Source organism: Photinus pyralis, unplaced genomic scaffold (genome assembly GCF_008802855.1).
Source record: "Photinus pyralis isolate 1611_PpyrPB1 unplaced genomic scaffold, Ppyr1.3 Ppyr1.4_LG5, whole genome shotgun sequence".
NCBI classification, from domain to species: Eukaryota; Metazoa; Arthropoda; class Insecta; order Coleoptera; family Lampyridae; genus Photinus; species Photinus pyralis.
In genome coordinates this window covers 16,453,360-16,477,102 of record NW_022170596.1, presented here as the reverse complement: position 1 = coordinate 16,477,102, position 23,743 = coordinate 16,453,360, and the positions used below count along the sequence as shown (strand labels likewise).

Genomic DNA, 23,743 nt, shown 5'->3' with positions numbered 1-23,743 from the left:
AAAAGGAAAAAATTGAAATGTTACAGATTCGTTTCAACAGGTAATCACAGTAAAGACAATTCTCAAAATCATTAAAAACTTTCATTTTTACACATTAAACAAGAAAAACGTCTGAGTGCGAATGAAATACGTTGGTCCCCGCGATCAGCTGACTTGTTATCAAATAACTTCTTTCATTGCAGTAGGAATCAAAAGAGGAAGACCATTTCAAAAGCACTACTTTTGCTGGAAAAACGTTGAAACGCAACGGTATTGTTGGTTTACCCTGTATGTAATTTTATTTTGATTAGTCCGGCAACATTGCAAACTAAATGTCAAACACATGTGACGATGAGATGTCACCTTTCGTCCCAATACAAAACAAATCATTTTCAAATCAGCTGTTGCATTATGTATAATGCCGTATAATACTTATTTGTTATAGCTTATCATTAATTTTTATATGACACACTTTGAACATTATGCTTGCAAAAAGCAACTGTATTTCATAAATAATAATACTTTAAGCGTTTAAGGAAAAAAATGAAAATGGACGTAAAAGAACAGGGCAAGCCTCAAATACAAGGTAATTGTTTTAACTACAATGCTTCAAATCACAAAAAACGTTGTAGCCGTCATTGACGTATTACTGGAGAATGTAGCGGATAAAAACGCAGTTGTATCGGAAAGTATTTCCACTTCTCTTCGCAAAATCGCCAAAACCTACACTAACGACGTTTTAATCGTGTGCTGCGAATTCTGCAAGACCCACGATAAAATAACCAAAGAGCATCTATCGGAAATACTGAAGACGATGGAGTGCATTTGTCGTGATTACATTTTGGAAATTGACGGGGACACGGTGATCACTCTGGTCGAATTTTGTGTAAAAACTATGACGCAAAATATTTCGTATGAACCACTTGTTCAGTTAGCGGCGTCTGAGATTCTCGTTGCTTTAGGATCTAAGCACTGCGTACAGGTTTGTTAAGTTCTCAAAAATGCCATAATTAAAATTGATCAGGATTTATAGTACAGAGGTCAAGGAAATTGATTTATGTCCTTTTTACTACAATTTGCTGGTTTTTATAATCTAGGGAGACATTTATGATCTTCATTAATGTTGTTGATTAGGGAAATTGTTTTGCTGGTGGGTTGTGTGGATGCTTTGCAAATTGGCCTACTTGCCCTATAGGTTTCCGTCTAATAATAATAAACCAATGACCAATGACTGCTTAAGAAATTAAAATTGGAATTGATTGTAAAATAAACAACATGGGTTAATTATACAGAGTTGGTCACACAAGCGTGTCACACCACAAACGATTCTTACAAATTTTGCCTAAAATTGAGGGTAATATACAGGGTGTTCCGTTTAAAAATTATTACTACCTAGTACCTAGGCGACATTAAAGAACACCAGAACTTTTGGGTTAACACTTTTTTGAAACATATATTTTCCCAGATAATCGACCGTTTCCAGATTTATCAGCCACCCTATATGAAGGTAATCTTCGCTTTGGCTCCCTCTATTTCCCAACTAAGGTACAACAAATTGAAGAATGCAACTTTTTGCATTTTCAATATGTCCTTTCCTAGGTCGTGACCGTTCTTGTATAACCATTTCCAAAATTCGTACCTCCAGTTCGAATCTTAACGACATTTGGTAATTTGTATGGTTCTTTTAAACATGAAAATAATGAGACCCTAAAGCGATATAAACACGTGCGTTAATTAATTTTCCTCCGATAACGAAATTTAAAAAACTTATCGCAAACGACCAGATGTTCCTACATTTTAACACGCATTTTCACGTTTTACAATTAAATACACAAATGTAAATAATAAATAAAGCGATAAAATTCAAACGAAAGCCACTCAATTACAAACAATTCTAAAAGGAAAAGACAAACATCGAAATACAACTTCAAGTGAAACGAACAAACTTTGCCTAACAAATTGGAGGAATACCACATACAGGGTGTCCCGTCATTATTTTTGGTGGTTAGAAAACGTGTACATGACGTTGTTTATACAACAGTATACCTACCATCGCGTTGGTCTCTGGAAGTAGCAAAAGTAATCCCAAAGTCTTTTGTTATATTATTTCATTAAGATATTTGGTATATTGTCAGTTTCATTGGCAATTTTTCAGACGGATATCAAATTTTGTTGGTAAATGCTTAAAAATAGCATCATTCCTTAATAGAAGCCTGTTTTTTATTCTTAAAATCCACTAAGAACTTAATGCGCTATATTGTTTTTTACAATGAACATGACATTTGCTCCATCCAACACAACCTTACCATTAGTCAACGTTCATAAGTATTAATTTTATTATTTAAATCAATTTCAGGTTATCGATAATTTACAATCTAAATTGGAAAAAAATACGATTCCTCACTATTCAATACCGTACACGTTAGGATCGCTAGCATCGTCCAATGCGTTTGGGATTGTACCGTATATTAAAAATATATTCGAAGTTCTTGTACCAATGATGAACTACATTAAAACTGATCATCATAAGGATTCTGTTGCATATGGTAAATAAGATTTATCTTTTTGTTTCATTCCCTGTATGTAATATGTAAAAATATCAAAATCTCATGAAGGGAGGGGTAAAGAACTGAATTTTTGTGTACACTTGCCACAGTTTTTCCAGTTTCAGATCAATCATTTCAGTGAAAAGTTGGACTAAAACGTGCGTGGACGGATAGAAATATTTTGTCAAAGTCTACTCACTATAAAATAAAGGCAGTAAAAAAAAAACAGGAATCATTACTACTAGGTATCTGTAGCATTCTCCAAATATGTAATTAGAGGAACTGATGGACAAACAGATGTCAAAACTGCTCTTTATCATATTTAGGAAAATAAGGCAAAGGCTTTCTTCTCGTATTATATATTGTTGATTCTCCGCTGCAAAGTGTAAAGTCTCACACGAGGTCTCACATTACCTAGATTCACCCTCGGGAATTTTCCGAATTTTTTCTTGATTTCTCTGATTTTTTTCAATATTCAACTTCAAATTTCTCAGAATTTTTTGGACTTTTGTTGAATTTTTTTTAACACTATGATAATTAACATTTTATTTTATTTGGTTTTGCGCATGCGCAGTGCCAACTTTTTTAGTTATGGAAGCATTTAATAGCTATTTGTGTATTAAGAGCGCAAAATGATATATTGTCGATTGAAAGAGAAAGTTGACGCGCGACGAAGGAGCGCGGCAATCTCTTGAAATCGACAATCAATTTGCGCTCGAATTGCACACAAGATTTTTTCTACAATCGAGCAGTTCACATATTTCCAGAAATTAAAATTTTTCACACAAATCATTTTAATCTTATGCCCAAATGAAAGATGTCATTTACTCGTTGTCATTGGATACTCTGAGCAATGCATATTTGATTTATAGTTAATAATTGGGAGAGCGAGCGTTTTTTCTATTTTGTTGCTTATAAGCGACAAAGTGACATTCCTCGAAAAAGATGACGTTTGCGTTGTCAAATACGAGCGCAAATGCCTACTTTGGATATCAATTGCAGAAAAATGAAATTTGATACATAGGCACTTGGAATAAAGGAAAATCTAACGCCAGTTTCAAAATTTTGTTTTGCGCATGCGCAGTGCTAACTTTCTTATTTAGAAAAGCATTGAAATGAAATTCTTCTTATTAACTGAAATTGAAGTAGCACGTCAAAAATGGAGTGCAACGCTATCTTTCATACTCGCTTTCATATTTGTGGCCGGATTTTAACGATTTGAACAGAAGTTGCATCTTACAATTAATGGGAAATGAATGCAAGTGGAAATGCGCTTTTTGTAAATCGTTTACGATTACTTTTTAACTTATTTTTCATGCATGTCATATGGTTGCAGCTCTGGGACGTTTCAGTGAAGCGATTACCGAATACATGTGCAATATAAGTACTGCACCCGATCCAACCATAACGGCATCCCTATTTTATGTAGAATTGGGAATCGCCTACGATGTACTTAGCGGAATATGGTTATTCTCGAAGGATGCGAAGGTCGCGCAGACTGTACTTGTCTCGATTTCTTCCATTCTACCCAACCTTAGCGCCGATAAAATCAATCAGCAAACCACTAAGATTATTCCGGTCCTATTAAATCTGTATAAGAAGCATAAAGATCCTCTTCCGGTAACGCAATGTCTTGGATCATACATTCAGGTAAGTCTTCGGCAACACGAAAAACCACAACAAAAACATGTTGTCGCTTTTTGTGTTTTTTGTTTTTCTACTGCTGGCACATTTTACTTTAGGTAGCCGCTTTGGCTAATGGAACGTTACTGGAACCTTCACTAGCGTCCACCTTACACAATATTAGCGATTTTATATGCATTTCGCCAGATTACGCCCAGCCCGAATTGCTTCGGAATCATTCGGAGGTGCTGCGTTGCTATGAAAGTTTGACTGTGCACTTCACAGATCACTGTCTCGATTACATATTGGCCCACTTGCACAATAATAATGAAAAGGAGCGCATCAAAGCTCTTTTAATACTAGCGCATCTTACAAACTCCTCTGAAAACGTTATACAGAACAAAATCAAAGAGTTTTTGCAGGTGAGTTTATAAATCCCAATTGACTCGATGTGCTTTTTTTGGTGTTTTAGACTCTACTCGAACTTACCGTGGACAACAGTTTGAGAGTCAAGAAGGTGTTGCTGAAAACGATTGTCGCGTTTGCGTATAAGGGTTTGCTGCCGAAGGGCAACGAGCAGAAGTATCTTGAGTTTATTTTAAAACTGTGTTGCAAACAAGCGCCGAATAGGTATAACCAGTTCACACAGCAGGAACTGTGCGATCTACAAACAACCGCTGACAATACCCTTTACATGTTGAGCACGTCTGTTATAGAGCTGGAAGACGTGCTCTGGAATTTGTTGATAACTTGCTTTCTCAGTCTGGAATATTCCGAATCTTGCATCACAATATTGCGGTGTCTGACGCATCTCGCCGCACGTAAATATTCCTCCGAAACTTGTGTCGCTGCATTTATCAGATGTATTGCCTTGCTCGCTCATCCAGTGACCGAGTTTCGTGGAACTTTCATTTTGAACTTTTTGAAAAATATAAGCTTATATCAGAGTGCTTCGTACAAGTATGTGATTTATTATTGAAGTACATGATACAAATAGGCGAGGTAAGACTCACTCACTACCGGCATGTAGTATAGCCAATCTGTAAACGTGCGGAGTTCTTCCTTAGACCATTAGCTTTGAATATAAAATATAGGAAGGTTAGTCGTAAAATAGGCTTTCAGGGTCAGATTTACACATTCGACGCATGCAACCGATCGATAGACAATTAATTAAAGAAATCTGAAATACATATAATCTTTAATAATCCAATAATCTGGTCGTTCACTGCCACTTTATGGCGCACAAAGAACTAAACAAAACACTCGCTGATAAACTCTAAATTTCCTCTTTTTTTTATTACACTTGATCTTGATAACACACACTGGCTTTGTTGAATTCAATGACTAATTCTAGGGGCTTTTCGGAAATTTGATTATCGCCAGCTTCGTAATAAACTTATCGGCGATAACACGTGCTTGTCTTGAAACTAATTAAATTTCACCTTACGCAACGCGATAACAAATGTTCATATCGCAATGCCCAGATAAACCTTTTAATACAACGCGCAAATACGAGCAGATGTTCCCACCTTGAACGTTGAACTTCAAATAAAAAGGGCGAACTTTGTGTTTAATTTAAAATCAGCAACCAAACTTTCACTTATTGATATTCCACATACAGGGTGAGCCATTATTATAAGTACCGAGCCCAAACAAAATGTGTGCATTGCGTTGTTTAGATAACATTTTACTGGCTGCGGTAATAACATCTATATTTGATCTACAACTGAGGGCAATGTAGAAAGGGAAGAATAAAACACTGTTCTTAAGGAGTGCGCCGCCGGCTCCTCGAAAGTTCCTATTTCATCAGGATAGTAGGAACGGCAGATGTGTTTCCCTCTCCCATCGAGTTCCTCGCGATTCGGTCCTTTCGGCTTCGTACTTCAGTTCTGTTTTAATCAAAAATCGTTCTTCTGTTCAGAGCGTTCTCATCTGTATCATTAATTTGATCCGCCGGGTTGTTGCTTGTGTCTTAAAACACTTGGTGAAGAGACCGTGGTAGTCGGGAAAAAGCTTTTTGAGCAAGTTAAGTGGAGGCCTCCTGCCTCTCGAAAGAGGTACCTGCATCGGGGAAAGCAGGAATTGGGATGCCTTGCAACTGCTGAAGCCATTTTAAGTAAGTGACGTATGCATGTAAACTGTCAAATATTTTTGTTATTAATATTAATATTATTATTATTAACAACTAAATTCACATCGGTAGATAAGGCCGATCTATGACCACTTTGACCTTGAGTTCTGTGCGTGCGCAAATTCCAAGCTTGAACTACTGCCCATCCACAGTTACACCGGACGAGGGGGCATGGCACGTTCACAAAGACAGGTTAGGGTCGCATCTCAATAGACAGCTTCTATGAAATTAGGTGCCCTGCAGAAAAGATTGTGTCATTTAAAAGTAGAATAAGGAAAAACAATACACGTAAATCCTTATGTCTATTTAATAAATATCACTGTATATGAATAAAAATCGTATTATACTTGGTCTACACAAAAACGTCTAATTTTGCCTAATTTATCTACTAGGATTTGTTGCGGCTAAATGCACCGATTAACTGTCTTTAAATTCCCTGTCGTATGCTGTTGTATACAAATTTTTTTTTATCGCACACTCGCTCAACTTTAAGGAACTTGCTTATAACAAGCTGTTACTGTTAGCGATCCGAAAAAAAATGTCTTTATCACAAAAAGTTTATATCAGTTTATTTAATCCCGTTTTGTATTTGAAAAGCTGTTCTCCAATTCGAAAATGATCCTTCGCACATATTTTACCACTCATAAATAAAAAGCTTTTCCACGAATCAGGCTGCTAAAAAGCTTTTCTTATACACATACAGAATGCAGGTAACATGCAATTTGTCACAAATCCGAATTTGATTAAATGTTTCTCTACATACTCGAGATTTAGGCGTGCTCGCTACTTATTAATGCTTTTACCCGAAGTTAAACTGCTAATTCTTTACTACTGTTTGGACAGATTTTATTCAATAATTGCGCATTCCGGCTCCCGAATTTCAACCGCAAATTTTCACACATACGCGAGGATATTTCTGCAACACAGCCAAAAATGTACACGAATTAATTTTTTCGCACACTGTCTTCGCGATAATCAGCTTAGAATGCTCGCTTTCCCACGTCTCTCGCTATTTGAATCTCGCCCGCTAGAAAAACCGAAACGGGCTTTCTTACAACGACCTCGACTGGCGTACCAACCAACAGAAAACCCGCATTTCGGCTTTTTATAAGCCGACTCAAATGGAATAAACGTAACTTTTAGGGCCAAAGAGATCATGGCCAGCGCGCTCGCTTTCTCCAATACCTTTCTTGTTATCGCCAGACTTACTTTAGTTCACGTTCGCTATGAAGCGGTATATGTGTAAATGTTCTTATGTTTAACAAAATACAAATTCAAAACCAAATTTTAAAGGGCAAAACGGCCACCTGTTACAATTTCTTCTATTTGATTTTTAACTGCTTCTTCATAAATTCAAATCATACAGCATTTCATTCAGAAAATCTTCGTTTTATACTGTACTTATTTCTATATTTCACATTCAAAGCTAGTGTGTAATTGTTTATGAAAAACGCTTGAAAAAGAAACCCTAACCAGGTCCTTCAGTTACAACCAAAGCTTGGGCCCCTCAGGTGCGGATTGGCTGTACTAAAAGGTTCTCTTACAGTCTGCTACTTTGGTTATTTGCATCATGTGTATCTACCTTACTTAACCGTGACATTTTAGAAGCGTTTGGGAAGCCAAGATTGCACATCTTGTAAAATACCTCGAGCAGAACTATGATAATTTCCACTATAAAGATTGGGAGTACTTGATTTATGATTTTATGGGTCTCATCTTGGAGAATATTGAGGATGACGTCTTTAACGAGAATCTTATATTGGAAGCAAAAAAACAGTTACCGCTGTATAGTACCAAACCTTTGGAGAAGTGTCTCCTACTGAAATGTATGGCCATAATATCGTGTCATATCAAAAATGATATCATTGTGATTGATGTACTTAACATTATTATTGAAATGATCAAGTTTAATGATGGATCCGAGTTAAGTCAGTGCGCCGAAGCGATCGGGATTTGTTCTCGAGCGCATCTCAAACTTGTCTTGGAGAAATTCAGTACCATTCGTAAGGAAGTTTTGGGAAAGAAGTCGTTGAAGTTGTCATTCAGCTTTATGAGTAATCAAAGGCATGAAATCGAACTTGAGAGAGTATGCCGACTGATGGTTTACCTACTTCCTTATAATTTACTTCATCTTTTAGATACGGCAAATGGTATTAGCGAGTTACTCGCAGATTTGTAACGAGGCGCCAGGCGAAGTACTTCTTCAAGTCGTACAATACGAAATATTAGATTTCGCTGTTAACGAGTTGAAAAGTTGCAAAGATTTTACAGTTCGCCAGTACTGTCTGAAGGTTATCGGGTCGGTAGCGGATGCTTTACACCCTAACAGAAATTCATTACATATCCACATGCAAGATAGAGATATTATTTTACCTCTGGTAACAGGACAGCTTCTTTTACATAGTGGACCTGACTACATCGAACTGTTTCCCGTAATACTGCCTGTGATTATGTCTTTGGTATGTATGTTTTTTATAAAGGTAAGTATGCTATACCAGATCACCGTAAATTATGAATACCTATCTATAGCGACAACCTTGTTTATTTGCTATGTGGATATAATTTGTATTTCAATTTTATTTGAGATTAAACACAATGGTAATCATATCATTTGAATTTGAAACCAATGTGATTTTGTTTAAGAATTATTTAATGTTGTTAATTTTGTTTAAATAATCGCTTATATTTATTTATTTAATTGTAAAGAACGTGTTAAAAGATTAAGTTTATTCTTTTGTCAAAGTGTTATCTCTGGTCAGTGGGATAAGAAGTTACAAGAAATCATTTTTGTATAATTATTTGGAATTGTGGAATTGATCAAGTTGTGGGAGTTGTGGAAAAATTATATTCATTTCATGTAAAAGATTTTGTTAGTACCTGAATTTAATTGAACTATCTGGACAGGTGCTTGTAGGTGGTTTAGTGACCGTTTGCCACTACTTTCACTTACAAAAATATCCATTTTGTTCCTTATATACAACCGTGTAAATTTAAATAATACAATTACGTTCAGAACTTTACTTCGGGCAAATTGGTTTAATTAATTAATTAGACACAAAAATATAATAGTGGTAGGTTTGCTTAGTTTCAATGAAATTAATACATCAATGATCTTTGGATTGCATAAATGTTTGTCCGCAGTACATGCAAGCGTGAAGTCCTGGTTTGTCTAAATTCAGATAAATTTTTGGGTGTCCTAAAGCGCCTCCACCATCGCAGCATACAACATTCTGTCTGGTACAAATCGGTTTTAACTGTGCAACCAACTTGATGGCAAAATTTGGGTTGACATGCTTAGGTCTATTTATGAATCTAGCCAATCTGTAATCGTCTTTATCCCACTGCTGGCCGGTGTGCGTTATCGGATCTTTCGGTATCCAATCTGACTTGCGTCTAAGTAAAATTAGATTTTTTATAGCTTGGAATCGTGACATCTTGAATTTGATCTGTCAATTTTGTCATAGCAGACTCTGTTGTTTTAGATTCGACTACCTCCGGCTTTGGAGGAGGAGCAACGGTCGACGCTTTTAAAGCATTGCTTCGATAATATCTACAATGCGTCTGCCATATACTGCAAAATTAACGCCGAGTGCACTCCTGGAACCGGTACTTACTACGGCGATTTAAAATTGGCGCCTTTCGTTTACAGCAGCTTTACCAAGCTAAATTTCGTCGTGCAAGAAGTTTTAATGCAGAGTTTATCCCCGTCGACTTTAGATGAGATTGTGTCCCTGTTGGAACCATGGTTAGGTCGCAAAAAGGCCGAGCAACGTCTGCCTGCCCTCGAAACTCTTAGGGACGCTTTGCAATCTTACTTAGATAACGTGAAGTTTGGATACGAGGCACCTACCAGCTTTACACAATCCGGTTTTCTGCTAGCACGTGTCGTTCCACGTTGCACGGATCCCAATAGGACAATACGAAAGGTAAATTCGGTCTATTAACCGGAAACAGACAAACATCCATTTTTAGGTTGCGGTGGAAACTTTAAGGCTTATTTTGTGTATTACCGCCCGATATGAAGGTCACGTGCGCGATCATGATCAAATTATTAAGCAGTCCTTAGTGAGAATCCAGGAGGAAATCGACTCGAGTAAATCGAAAGTGCTGTTCAACTTAACCACTGATTTATCGAACGTGATCGTGGAACATTTACCATCCGTGCAGTTGCCATATTTTATAAGCCATCTAATTGACGCATTATTGGATGCGGAATCGTTAAGCTCTAGTGGCAGCACTGTTGTTCTTAATGCTGTGATAAAGAGTAAAGGTGACGATTTGTCGATGAATGTGTCGGATTTGTTGAATAAGCTGCTGAGCATTTTGGATCAAATCACCTGTGTACGAACGCGAGCTTCGGCGTTGCGTGTTGTGTTAAATTTTGCTTTGTATCATTCCAAAGTGGTAGTGGGGATGTTAATGGCCCATCCCTTGCCCTTCACCCAGTAAGTCATTATATGACGTATGAGGTAATAAGACAGTTTTTCAGATATGTAAATGACTGTTGGGTTGTTCTTTCGACTGATGTGGAACTAGTCTGTGATATATTGGATCAGTTTACTAAAATATTTAAAACTTCAAATCTTTACGAAGATCAGTCAAGCGTCAATCATTTACGGATTGTTACAATACAGCCATTGCAGGTAGGTTACAAACAAGATTACCAGTTTAAAGGTAGGTAGATGCAGATTGCAGATGCTTCTAAAAAAGGTAAACAAATCGCACAGTAATCCTAACTTGATTATTTATAGAGATATTTCTTTGAAATTTTAACCATAGATGCTCCCAGTAAAAAACAAACATATCGCATCGCAGTAAAGATCTAATAGGCGCATGCCCAGACTGCGCAGTGTCAACTTTCTTACTTCTAGAGAGATACTTTTCAAAAAATATAGATGTTTCTATTGCTCTTCTAGTATAAAAACAGTCACTTCAATCATTGCAGGTAGCTGCTCACTGCAAAACTGGTCGCCTGTGAGGTGCACACAAAGTATGCTATTATATTTTCATCTCTATCTAGCTCATGCGAAGAAAAAGGCATAAGTTTTGCAGTGGGCGGCTACCCGTGACTTGTTTTTATACTAGTAGAGAACGATGTGCAGAGTGCGCAATGCCAATTTTCCTACGTATGAAGTTATTTTTTTGATATATTAACCACAGTTTAACCATACAAATGGTTGTGTTTTTGCTTGTCTCCATGTAGCCTTTTGGGAAGTACTGATCTGTGCATGAAAAATGCGTAAAAGTTACTTTCCCATTTGTGAAAGAATAACATTCTGAAGTCTCTTACATAAAGTACATAAAATACATTGTTAATTAACCGAACCTCCTCCAGTCCAGATGGTATCTAAAGGTCCTGGGTACGGTAACCTTACACTAGAGCTGAATATAATGAATAAAGATGAATCCTGATCACTTCGGCATCTATCTCTGCACGTACGAAAAAGTAAAGGTACCATTCCGATATTGGCAGTCGCGACCCAGCAGCGTTGATCCACTTTGGCTGCCCTGTCGTACAAACGATAGAAAAAATTCTTACGACAGTATATTTAACTGGGAAACGTCGTTGAAGCCATCGCGTCGCTGGCATTAGAACGTTTTTCTTTGTTAATTGATTGCACGTGCCCTGTTTGAATTAAATCAATTGGCCCCACGTTGGGCGCCAGTATAACAATGTGGAACTTTGTAAGAGTCACAGATAACTGTTAAACATTGCATGCATGCATTTCAAGCTCGTAAATCCCCTAATTCAATAATGATTCACCACGTTAATTTATAGACTTCACAATAATTTTTCAAAAGGCAAAAAACGAGCAAAAAGAATTCGCGTCAATGATGGCGTGAAAAGAGCTCTCTTCGAACGATAACAGCCTAAAGCAAAAGAAAAAGGAAAACCGCAACGCGAACTACATGACTTGGTAAATGATTAATTAATGCTTGAAGAGTGTACTGCCACTACTTACTTATAACCAAAGTTCAAAATCGAAATTGTTAACTAAGCATGACGGTCTTTGAAGGTGATCAACTCAACAGTAATCGCACTGCGTTCAAGATCGATTTGGGTAACGACAATGAATAATGAACATATAATGACATTTAAATATTAAATTATTAACAGTGTAATCAGGTTATTCTAGTTGACCCGGAGACCTAACCCCTTACCTACGCTTCAAGCGCTGTGATTACAGGTTAGCCGAGATTACAGGTTGATCTTGCATTTACGTAGCTTCCACAACGTCTGGTATATGTGGTGTCTTGATAAGAAACTGGTGTTGATAGCGCGCATTTAACGTGGATGTACAGGGTGGCCAAATGAGAATGCGAGGTACTGTATCTGGGAACCTGTCCATCGTAAAGGCTTGCGGTAAAAAAATTTACTGCTAAAACGGCCACAAGAAAAACCTGGAAAATATTTGTAAGTTTCTGAAATGTCCGCTAGGGGGCGTAACTTGAGGTATTCAAAGGTTTTTAGCGCATTTTTGCAAATTAATTTGTAAAAAGTAGCTTTTAATCTCACTTTGCCTGGCTGGCAGCAAATGTGGGCGCGTAGAAGAACTCTTGTACCTAGAAAGGCAACGGGTGTACGTGTATCTACAAGGTCGTGTAATTTGTCAACCTTAGGGACAGGGCTACATGAGGTGGGGTTGGCGACATCTGGGCGTCATCCTCGAGGGTAGTTTACTAACGTGAAGGTTTTTCAGTTTTTTCCTATCTTCTACTACAGTTTTGGTCCGATTCTTGTCAAATTGGTGTCGTCAGAAAGATCTTGTAAACGCGCACAACTCCTGCGTGGCGGAATTTTGTTTTTTTTCAAGATATCGAGATGCGGTTTTCGAGAGTTTGTTTAGGCATCATTTAATTACTTGTTCATGAAAAAAAATCGAACCAATGCATTTAATTTTTTTTGATAAAATTAACCATTTCTGTCGGAATGTCCAAAAACGACCTCAAGCGGTGATATGTGAAACAAAAAAAACTTCAAATATTTGTAACTGAAGAATACCTCTTTTGAACTAACCCGAGTTTGTTTAAATCTGCTCAGCCGTTTCGAAGATACAGGGTGTTCTTTACGGAAACCTTTGAATACCCCCCACCACTTCATTTTTAGAGATACAGCAAAAATTGACAAACAAAAAAGGTTCAGATTATCATCGACTTCAAAGACGGGGCATTTTTTGTTAGGTTAATATAGCGGAATTCACAGAAACATCACTTTTTTAGATTTCAGTAAAGTCACTAGATATAGAAAGTACCGCAATCATCCGCCATTTTTGGGCAAATTTGCTGCCAACTTAAAAAAATTGACAAATAAAATCTGAATAGCTGTCATTTTTTACAACCTAACTTCTAGTACTGTCATGTTTTGTAAAAATATATACAGATATCTCCAAACAAGTGGAATAATCCCTAACATTAAAGTTACTAGAATCTGGTAACTTCCGCCATTTTTGGGCAAAAATCATGAGTTCTCTCTCTAACACACGAGCCCAATGGATTGCTTTACTTTCTATATTTAGTGACTTTAGATTTCAGATTGCAGTTACGCCCCCTGGCGGCCAGTAGGTTCTCAGATACAGTACCTCGCATTCTTAGTTGGCCACTCTGTACAGTTAAATTGAGAAATCCAAAACTTGAAATTAAAACTGGAACCATAAAAAGAATTAATATGTAACACCGCTTTGATCACAGACATGTAACCTACCTATCCACAGCAATGATGAACTCAGATCGGTTCGAACTTTATGTAAAGCGAAGAGATATTATTGTGGTTTATTGGAGTTTTTGTTTCACTTTTGCAAAGCTAAGAGAATTAATAAAAAGATTGTACGAGGTAGTGAATAGCTGCGACTTACAGATCAGTAAATCCAATTTCATATCCTCCAAAATGAGAGAAATTCCAAGACTAGTTTGAGACATACACCACAACTAGTTAAATCGCCAGAAACAATTACAACTACAGTGAACCTCAAACAAATAATACAGCGACACTCAACCAAATAATAACTCATACTTATACTATACTAATTAGTCTTTGGCAAGCAGAAGAGATTTCCAAGACATACATAAGGACAGAATGTTGCACCACAGCGTTTGTACGTTTTTTGCCCAGACTGAGATTTAACAAAACAACTTGCAAAATGAGGCATACTATCGGGCAGATGACTATATAGAGGCCTTCGTGGCCGCTTGTTAGTCCAGGTGGAGCCTGTTTGATTTTATCTTGTGATTAAGCCTATGTCTTTGGGAATAAAACTACATAATCTGCTATTAAAATTAAAAAAATCACTTAAAAGGATTCCCCCACACTTACAAACTGATTTTTGCCTTTTTGACGTTATTTTTCCCGTGCGATTTGCTACACACATCTTTTTCAGCATGTAATAATAATATACAGTATTCTTACAGGCATTAGCTGCAATGAACCAAATATTCACAAACTCGCAACTGGACGGAGTTTGCAAAAAAAAGTTTCCCGAGCTGTTCTCTATCCTGTATATCACGTTGGCGTCGTATATTGGCACAGCTGCACCAGCTACAACTACGAGAACGACCAACAAAAAGGAAAAGTACAGCATAATCCCAAATAGAGAAGCGTATAGACTGAATCCGTTAACAATATGCATGTCAACTCTATGTACCTTTTTGGGTTGCGCCGGATACACTTCAGTTTCCGAATCATTGGTCGGTTACAATTTGGAAACTATCGAACAGTTCCTCGCTGTGGTACCCTTACTCACCGAAAATCTTTCTATGACTCTTTCAGAAAATTTCCCATGGGTTGTGAGTTGTATCGCGCCTTACTTGAAATCCGAAGTTGAGTATCAACGTATGGCAGCCGTTACATTTTTGGCGTCTTCGATTAAGTACGCACCGCAAAATGATCACGTTCTGTTAGAGAGCTTGATTGAAATGCTTCTGTCAGTGCAGAATGACAGTAGCTATATGGTTAGACAGAATATGTTGCGTGGATTGGGATATGTTGCCGAGTATTTGTCGAGCGAGTTGGTTTTGAGATATGCGGACAGTTTCTTTACAAACTTCATGCAGGGATTAGATTACAATACAGTCAGGTAGGTTGATTTTTTGTAATCCCCACATCTTGAAAGATACCACATTTTCTTGCAACTAAGGTGATTTTACCATAAAAAAAGTAAAAATGTTGCCAAACTCATTTGGATAGAATTGTGACCCTATATTTCGCATTGAATATTTGGTGATCTACCTTTGGGTTGGCGTGTGCCTAATATGATTTTTTGATAAGGCCTATTAACTCGTATAAAACTTAAGTAGTGTAACAGGGGCGAACCTGGACCAGCTCAAGGTTCGTCACCTGGTGGTGAGTTTGGAAAGTTAGTCAAGGTGAACATCAAGGGCATTAGCTTCCAAAAGCTGGTGGTCATTGAACTTTGATAACCTTAAAAATTATACTCAACACCACAAAAATAGGGGTAGTTGATATCTGGTGACTTAAAAATGAAATATGACAGAAATGAAAATTGACCTTTGACGACCTTGACCTTGGGCTCCTTGACCTCTGATAACCTTGAAAATGAAATATAACACCGCAAAACTGGTGGTCATTGGACTTTGATAACCTTGACAATGAAACATGGCACCACAAAAAGTTAGGTCATCGACCTCTGGTAACCTTGAAACTGAAACATGCCAAACAATTATTAATTATGGTCATATCATGAGCTTCTCACATATCACTAATGCTTATGTGAAATAATTCAAAGCAATGAATACTAACACTTATCGTTTCTAGTAACGAATCCGGCGTAACTCTAGATTCCATGCTTGGTTTATCAAAATTATTAAAAATACCAGAAGTGAACTGCCTATACTCCGAACAAGTGAAAGCTGCAATGCGAATTAAGCCCTTATTCGAACAAGACGACGAACTACTACGTGAAGCCGCCATTTATCTTTTTGGAAATTTAGGATCATCAATTACCGACACCATGCAATCGTCCGAGGCGTTCCGTGAGCAGGTCTGCGGAAATCTTATAGCATTACTGCTTCATTTATGTGATGAACAACCGTCTGTTGTTAAGGTAGTATACTTAATCAATGCGTTAAATTACCCTGATGGTTATAGGCGTGTAAGTATTCACTTCGAAAGGTGGCTCCTTTCTTAAAAAGCACCGAAGTCAACAAGATGATTCAGGATCACATCCTGGAAGAGGCTACTCTACATTTTTCCGACTTCATAGCCGACTTTGTGAAGACGATGGTCGGTAATAGGTAAATTGATTGCAGTTATTTAACCTCGCGTTTCAGGGGAAGGAGTTACCCGACTTTTTCCCAATGTTTTTAATGACCAGTGTTTCGTATTTCAAGAGTGCATGGGTAGACATAAGAGGTTCCTCTGCGCTTTTGGCGGGCTTGCTGTACTCTCAAATAACAGATGCAGATATTCGTAAACAAGTGTCACTGGGCACAGTATGTCATAGGTTATTACAGTTGTTGAAAGACGAAAATCCTCAAGTACGAATGAAAGCTGTCCAGGCAATTGCTTGCTTGTATGACAAGTGATTTATTCGTTGAGTTTCCAATTTTATACTATATGGCTTGTTTTTGTTTTTATGTAGTTTATAGTTGATTTTATAAGTTGTGTAATTATTGTGTTAAGTTTTAACGTTGCTTTTAAAAACCTTGGCATATTTATGAATCATTTTTAAGTAATATATATTCTTGTATACCAAAGTGTGAATTCTGAATTCCAAACTCAAAAAACTATTCGTCAGCGCAAATTGAAATGAAAATATTAAAAGTTATGGATAAGAAATTGTGCCCGGGTAAACGGCAGGAGTAACTATGACTCAAGTAATATTTAAGTCGTTATTCCTCGCGACCCAGTCAATTTATGCGGGAGTGATTTTCAGTACGCCAGGTCGCTTGGGAACCATAAGAAGAATGCATGCCATCGCAGGAGGCCGGTGATCATGTATATGAGGTCTGCAGCAAAACTTACCGGTCAGTAGCCTCGCTAAGAACATATCTTAAGGACCTACTACTTGTTGCCACCTTGTCCACACCCATCCGTCTGTCCGTTCCTCAAACTTTACTTAAAGATTCTATCGGCATATGCTTGTTCCTGCTCCTGTTTTGTGGAGCTATTGACACAAGATTTTTGTAAAAAATCAACTTTATTTTAGCTGCATCAAATCGAAATAAGTGATGTGAATTTCAAGTGATTATAAAGTTAACACAGTAAATGATGTTTAGCAGGAGTTCCCCAGCAACGGTGCGATTTTGAAAATAAAGTGCTTGGAACGGCGCTCTCGGAAAATAAGGCACTATGAGCTGCCGTAAATGCCACGTTGACGCACATCTCTTCACTTAAACCAGACAGCATTCCGACAATCAGTCCACCAGCCAAACAGTCTCCGGCACCGCTAACGTTCACCAAATCCGTTACCCTATCGGTCGGATAGTGCCGTATTTGTACTTGTGCACTTGTCTCCGGAGAAGGAAGGTATAACGCATCGGACGAGGAAGCTCTTCTAATTATTACCAGTCCTTCAAGTCCTAATGTCACAATAATGGTGGGAATGTACGAAATTAATTGCTGGCCAATGTATACAACTTCTTCGATTGGGGTACTAAAGGAGTTTTCTAGTGGAATATTCAGTGCTTTTGCAATAGATTTTAATTCCAGTAAGTTTGGACTAATGTACTTGATGGCATTCCAAGAATTTGTCTGAAATGGTTTTATCGAAACAGGTGCATCGGTTGGTTCGAAGAAAACTGAAACAAAATTAATTATTAATGTATGCAAACACTTATTGCAGTAGTGTAACAAAGACTTGATGGCTAGTTATATAACAATTATCTATATTCCCTATGTAACAGTTACGTCGTATTTAACATCAGAGCTTGTGGATCAACTGAAAAAATGTTGTTGGGAGAGCGAGCCTACTTAAGGGCTGTGAGAGAACCACTAATTCTTATAAAAATTTGTAATCTTAGTTTCCAATATGATAGTAAACTCGTGACGTTAGACACCTTGTAACTTTACTAAAGAAAAAATCATTAAATGTTAATTGCCCCAACTATAAAATATAAACAATGAAGAGCGTGTGGATTTATTCATAATAATAAAAATCTCATAACCCCTCATATATAATCATTTCCATTTGAGACCCAATAAAAAGGCGAAAAGACGAAGTACTAGACCTAATGAACTGTGACAAATTTTTCCTTTTTTTAAAAATAAATTAGCGTTATTTCCCAATCTAAAGGAGGAAAATTTTATTTCAATCAATAAGGCAACAAAAATTCACCAATTTCAAACTTGCCGCCTAAGCAACAATTTGACGCATCCTGTATATAAAAGAATGAATAACAATTAAAATGGCGACGAAAACAAAAACTGGGCTTGCCGCAATCATTTTAACAATTACCTCTTTTCTATTTGTTTTAATATCGTTTTGTACCCCTTATTGGCTAGTAGGGGATGTAAACCGTGTAAATCAAAATTTCGAGAGATTAGGTAAGTGCCCCCTTTGATTTTGGCAGTGGGAGTAGTTCTAATGGGTCTGTTTTAGGATTGTGGCAAGTTTGTTTTAAGAAGTTCCAAGACTTTCGTCATCAGTACGATTTTCAGTTCACGGGATGTTGGTGGATATTCGAGGAGGAGTACTACATCATTCAAGACTTCTTGTTGCCCGGCTTCTTTATCGCCACTCAATTCTTTTTAACATTGTGCATGACTCTACTGTTGATAGCTGCATTTTTAACGTGGCTGTACTGCTTCTGTAGTAGACATCATGATAAATACATGCTGTTGTTGCTTAGCGTCGGTACCGATTTGGTAATAGCGGGAGCCTGCGGTTTGGTCGGGGTGTGTATCTTTGGAGCGTTTGGGGATAGTAGAGATTGGATGCCAAATTGGAAAACAAATGGTTTGGGATGGTCCTTCGCATTCGCATGCATTGGATCTTTAGGTTTGTTGCCGGCAGGAGCTTTATTTTTGGTTGAGGCTAGACGGTGTCGATATCGTAACTTACGAGAATCTCAGGTGGCTTCTCAATATAGTATGGAAATGCGTAAACCGTCGCATACAGATATTTAAATACATTTTTATTGTGTATATACTAATATTAGACCATGATCTGTTTTTGATAGTATTTTATATTACGTTTTGATATTTATCTATTAATCGCGTGATATATCCGTCCAATTTTTATAAATGCTTTTATAGGTTTTACGAAAATATATACGTTTTATATATTTCTTAAATAAACAGTATTTGTTGAATTTTCAAAAATATCCCTCTCCCGTCAGTTGGGGTAAAACTCTGTGTGTGCAATTATAAACTGCTTAATAGAAAAGCTCATTAAAAACTTTGATAGAGAAAGTTAACTTTCATTGTATGTAAATGCATTTATTCTTATACAGGGTGGCGGGGGGTCGGTTATCAGTCAAAAAGTTTTGAATATACTGGGAAGTAATAATTTTAATTATACAGGCGTGGCACATCAATATGGCATTTTTAAAATAAAACACCATATACATTATTCGATTTTTCAAACTTAATTTTAAACAAAATTTGTAAGAAGCATAATGTACGGAAATTCAATCGTTTTTAGGTTATTGAGTTTTGAAAATCAACGCTATTGTTTTAAAATTTATTGAATGCAGAACAATAATTATATAATAATTCCTTTTGAAAACATTGACTGAAGCCCTTCAAGTGTAATAAGTGTATGTACGCAGCTTACGCTTAACGCTCCTGATTTTGGTTTTTTTAGTGGTTGCTGAGCGAGTCGTTCACCAGACATTGATGAACGCCCTCATTATTATATGGTTTCTGAAAAGAACCGATTTTTTGTTTGTTATGATTGTTTCGAATCATTAATTATTATTCTTCACTCGTTCGTTTATTTTAAAAATTCGATAACCCGGAAACGATTATTTGGGTACATTATGCTTCTTTCAAATTTGACTTAAAATAGAAGAATCGAAACATCGAATAATATACAGGGTGTTCCATTAAGTTTTGGTGTGTCACGCCTTGATGAACAACCCTGTAGGTATAATTAAAATAAAATAGTAGACATTGAAGACCCCAAAAACTGTTGTATAAACTTTTGTTTCGATATCTTGTAATGTTGCGAGCACTATTGCACGCGTTTTTCCTGCTCTGAACCGGTCCATAAGTCTTTGAAACGTCGTCGGTGCATCCCGCAACCCGAAAGGCATACAGCGGAAAAAACGAAAAAAACTCGTAACTCGAAAACTAAGACGACGACCTTTTTCCCACTTTCTGAGATCTTGGGCGACGTGGAGGAGCGTGGGGTGCGATTGAAAGTGGATGGCTTGATGCGGAAACGGCGAAACCCGTAGCACCACTTTCGAAAAGGGAGTTTTTCGCTTTTCCAACTTTGCGGCCTTCTATAGCTCAAACGGTTAGAGCTAGATGAAAACGTAAAATATTGCGCGACGATATACCTCTCGATCTACGAGTTGAGGGGCGCGGGTCATATAAGTAATGTAGCCCAGGGTTATAAATGAGCTAACTGGGCAATAACCCAGGGCGCCACTTTGGAGGGGACGGCAAGATGTGCTAAATTATATTTTTTTGCATTATTTGCAATTCCCCTCCTCTGTGGTTCTTGGAACATTTTGTTTCAAAATCAATAAAGATAAATAAACGTATGAAATTCGGCCACTATTAAATCCGATCTAAAATGATCTCAAACTGTAGGTTTTGTAGGCAGGGCAATGAGAGACATAGGTTTGATGATTAGTCTGTTCTCTATATTTTCCACGAGTTATGAGGACCGAGGCAGGATGTGTATCCTAAATACACTGTAGGTACATACTACACACACGCGATGGCGTCGTAACCCTTTGTCAAATAGGTAGGTATTGACTTCTACATTAACCATTGCCCATTCAGATTTCAGCATGTCATTCTACCCAATTGAATGGTTCGGTTCGGAGATCCAAAATCGTGAATAATTCGTGATGCTTGTTTCCATCGTTTTTAAAGAAAATTCTGCCACCAACAATTACTTTTAGCGTTAAGTGAAAAGTAATTTTAGTAAAAATATCCCTCTCGCTTACACATTCTTAACTCCCGACTTCAGATACCTACCAAAAAAGTTATACAAACATCAAAATAGCGAATAATAATTACATTGCTATGCTTCTGATTCATGTAATGTTTTTCTTAATTTTCATTTCATGGTCATTACAATGGAATTGTTTACGATTGTACGTACTTCGGGAACTCTGACGAATGGGCAATTTTTTTCGAAATTCGCAGAATAGCGCAGTATAGCGAGGATCTGATCAAGACACATTTGTTGTTGCAAAATATATGGTACCACAGGAGAGCATTAAATGTTTAAATCACATGAGAAGTCTTTAGGTAAACAAGTTCAATTACTAACGAGTCAAAGTCCTACTTTCTTTAATTAGCGGTCGTAATACAGGAATGTTAATAATTAGTAAAATGATATAGGTAGGTATACTGCAGACAGGTCAAATTTTCTCTTGTATTCCTAACAATACCCATACAGTTTAATGTTGAGCAAGAATTTAATTAGTTCCATTTGTACATTGTGTAAGCAGGGTCAGTCTTCGAGGACAGTTTTTATTATGTTGGGAAACTAAAACTTTAAAATTGACTTTAGTGTGTATTTTAAATTGTGTGTAAAATAGAAGAAAGGATATTCTGTTCACAATCACAAATAAGTGGCGTCTACCTTCTATTCTTAACGTCCCAAGGAAATTTACAATTATTGCAAGGAGACTTTCATTGTGGACGATTGGTTTTTTTTTGAATTTTTGCGTCGCTCAAACACGTGCAATTGCAATTAAACCCGCAGGGTAAGGTACACAAGTGGAGTACCGCTTCCTTGCAATGGTGGCGGGCGGTCTGTTTTGAGGTGGTTTTCAAGTGTGAGTGTGCACAAGGTGTGGCTTAATGAATGAAGCCCTGATTCCTAAGAAATCCACAAAATATCCCGAAATACGTTAGACTCCAATTGTGTAATGTAAGGTGAGCGTTTACCACGTTTTTTAATAAATTATTTATTCATACCTTAGTCCATATGGCTGTAGGTAATTTAGATGTAGGTTAGAGTAGTTCAAAACAATGGCCCTTAATTCCCTTTTTCTTTTACTTAAATTTTGTTTTGTAGATGTCACGCAGATCACTTTCAGGAAATGTAGCATTGGGCTTCTTTGCAGTAGCATTCGTATTAATAGCTGTAGCATTTGGAACCCCTAGTTGGTTGGTATCAGATTATCGAATCACTGGTGCAAAGTTGGACCGTTTCGGATTATGGAGTCACTGCTTCCGCTCCTTGGCGGACCCCCACGATCAGTATCAGAGACGATTTTTCGTGGGATGTCGATGGCTGTTCGATCCCTTTACAACAGGCTACGATGACATACGCGGATATTTGGCACCCGCTTTCATGAAAACCACACAGTTCTTTTTCACCGTAGCCTTTATATGCATGCTAATAGGAGCCGTTCTTAGTTTGCTGTACGGCCTTTGTTGCGGGCCCGACATGTCAAAGTTTGTCATGTTAATTTGGGCCACTGCGGTTGTCACATTAATAGCAGGTCTATCGGGTGGCATAGCTGTTATTGTTTTTGCATCGTTGGCAAATCGTAACGGTTGGATGCCGGGGCATGCGAATAACTTCTTCGGATGGTCCTTTGCATTAGCCTGCATTGGTGTTATCGCGGCGCTGGTGTCATCGGCTTTGTATTTTGTTGAAGCTAACATACAGAAGAAGAAGAAAGCTGAATTAAAGGACTCTCAGAGCAGATTTACGTTGGAAACGAAAACGTAGTACAAATGCTTCTGTATTTATACAAAATCCGTCCAAGTTTGAATAGTTGATGCTTATTTTATTTGCATTGTGACTAATTACTTTAGTATTTTTATAGTATTTAAGTGGTAATTTTAAATTTTATAATTTGATTGACCAATTCCGTCCATTATATATGTGTATATAAAAATAGTTAATATTTGAACTGGAGACAAACACTAGTGCAAAAAAGGTGTTTGTATTTTTTAAGTTTTTGTGACAATTACGTAACTATAGTAAGTAAGTTGTAATTTTAAATTCTATACATCATTTGAACAAATCTTTTTTCGTTGTTTTGTTATGAATGGTAATTTATGCACAAAGTGCACAAGGAATGAAATTTTATTACTCCTGTTCGAATCGTTAGGTGTTACACTTAAAAAATGTCAGTTATTGCTCCAATTTATGTATGCCAAGGCAATATGTTGACATTTTGATACAATCATAGAATTTATACATCAAGTTTACCTTTTTTGTAAAATTACAATGTGACATTTTTAAAGTATTTTATATTGTACTCAAAGATTTTATACAAATTTGTTAATAAAGATGTACAGTTGTTTCCAACTAAACACTTGATGAACTGTCATTAGGTGCCAATTTCGAAGATCAAAGCGTGAAAT

The 23,743-nt window shown here is 37.1% G+C and overlaps 4 protein-coding genes across 4 annotated transcripts in view; 3 read left to right on the top strand and 1 right to left on the bottom strand.

Annotated features, from left to right (window-relative positions):
- The first annotated feature begins 343 nt into the window (after positions 1-343).
- Positions 344-16,989, top strand: LOC116171672 (maestro heat-like repeat-containing protein family member 1). Its single transcript, XM_031488641.1, has 15 exons — positions 344-565; positions 612-961; positions 2,336-2,525; positions 3,862-4,175; positions 4,268-4,570; positions 4,621-5,108; positions 7,885-8,365; positions 8,418-8,738; positions 9,762-10,205; positions 10,252-10,724; positions 10,769-10,922; positions 14,686-15,350; positions 16,049-16,337; positions 16,382-16,516; positions 16,564-16,989. Exons 1-15 carry the CDS (start codon positions 523-525, stop codon positions 16,816-16,818), a joined length of 4,905 nt encoding a protein of 1,634 aa, XP_031344501.1. The 5' UTR covers positions 344-522; the 3' UTR covers positions 16,819-16,989.
- Positions 16,990-17,447: 458 nt separating this feature from the next.
- The window catches only part of LOC116171673 (pseudouridine-metabolizing bifunctional protein C1861.05-like), a 49,598-nt gene continuing 43,302 nt past the window's right edge, over positions 17,448-23,743 (bottom strand). Inside the window, exon 4 of the mRNA XM_031488642.1 lies at positions 17,448-18,033. Within this exon, the coding sequence (XP_031344502.1) occupies positions 17,489-18,033 (545 nt within the window). The 3' untranslated portion in view covers positions 17,448-17,488. The remainder of the gene's footprint in view (positions 18,034-23,743) is intronic.
- Positions 18,634-19,557, top strand: LOC116171675. The gene is made up of 2 exons (XM_031488645.1): positions 18,634-18,778; positions 18,834-19,557. The coding sequence occupies exons 1-2, from the start codon at positions 18,640-18,642 to the stop codon at positions 19,358-19,360; spliced, it is 666 nt and encodes a 221-aa protein (XP_031344505.1). The 5' UTR covers positions 18,634-18,639; the 3' UTR covers positions 19,361-19,557.
- LOC116171676 lies at positions 22,145-23,692 on the top strand. Its single transcript, XM_031488646.1, has 2 exons — positions 22,145-22,297; positions 22,440-23,692. Exon 2 carries the CDS (start codon positions 22,440-22,442, stop codon positions 23,100-23,102), a length of 663 nt encoding a protein of 220 aa, XP_031344506.1. The 5' UTR covers positions 22,145-22,297; the 3' UTR covers positions 23,103-23,692.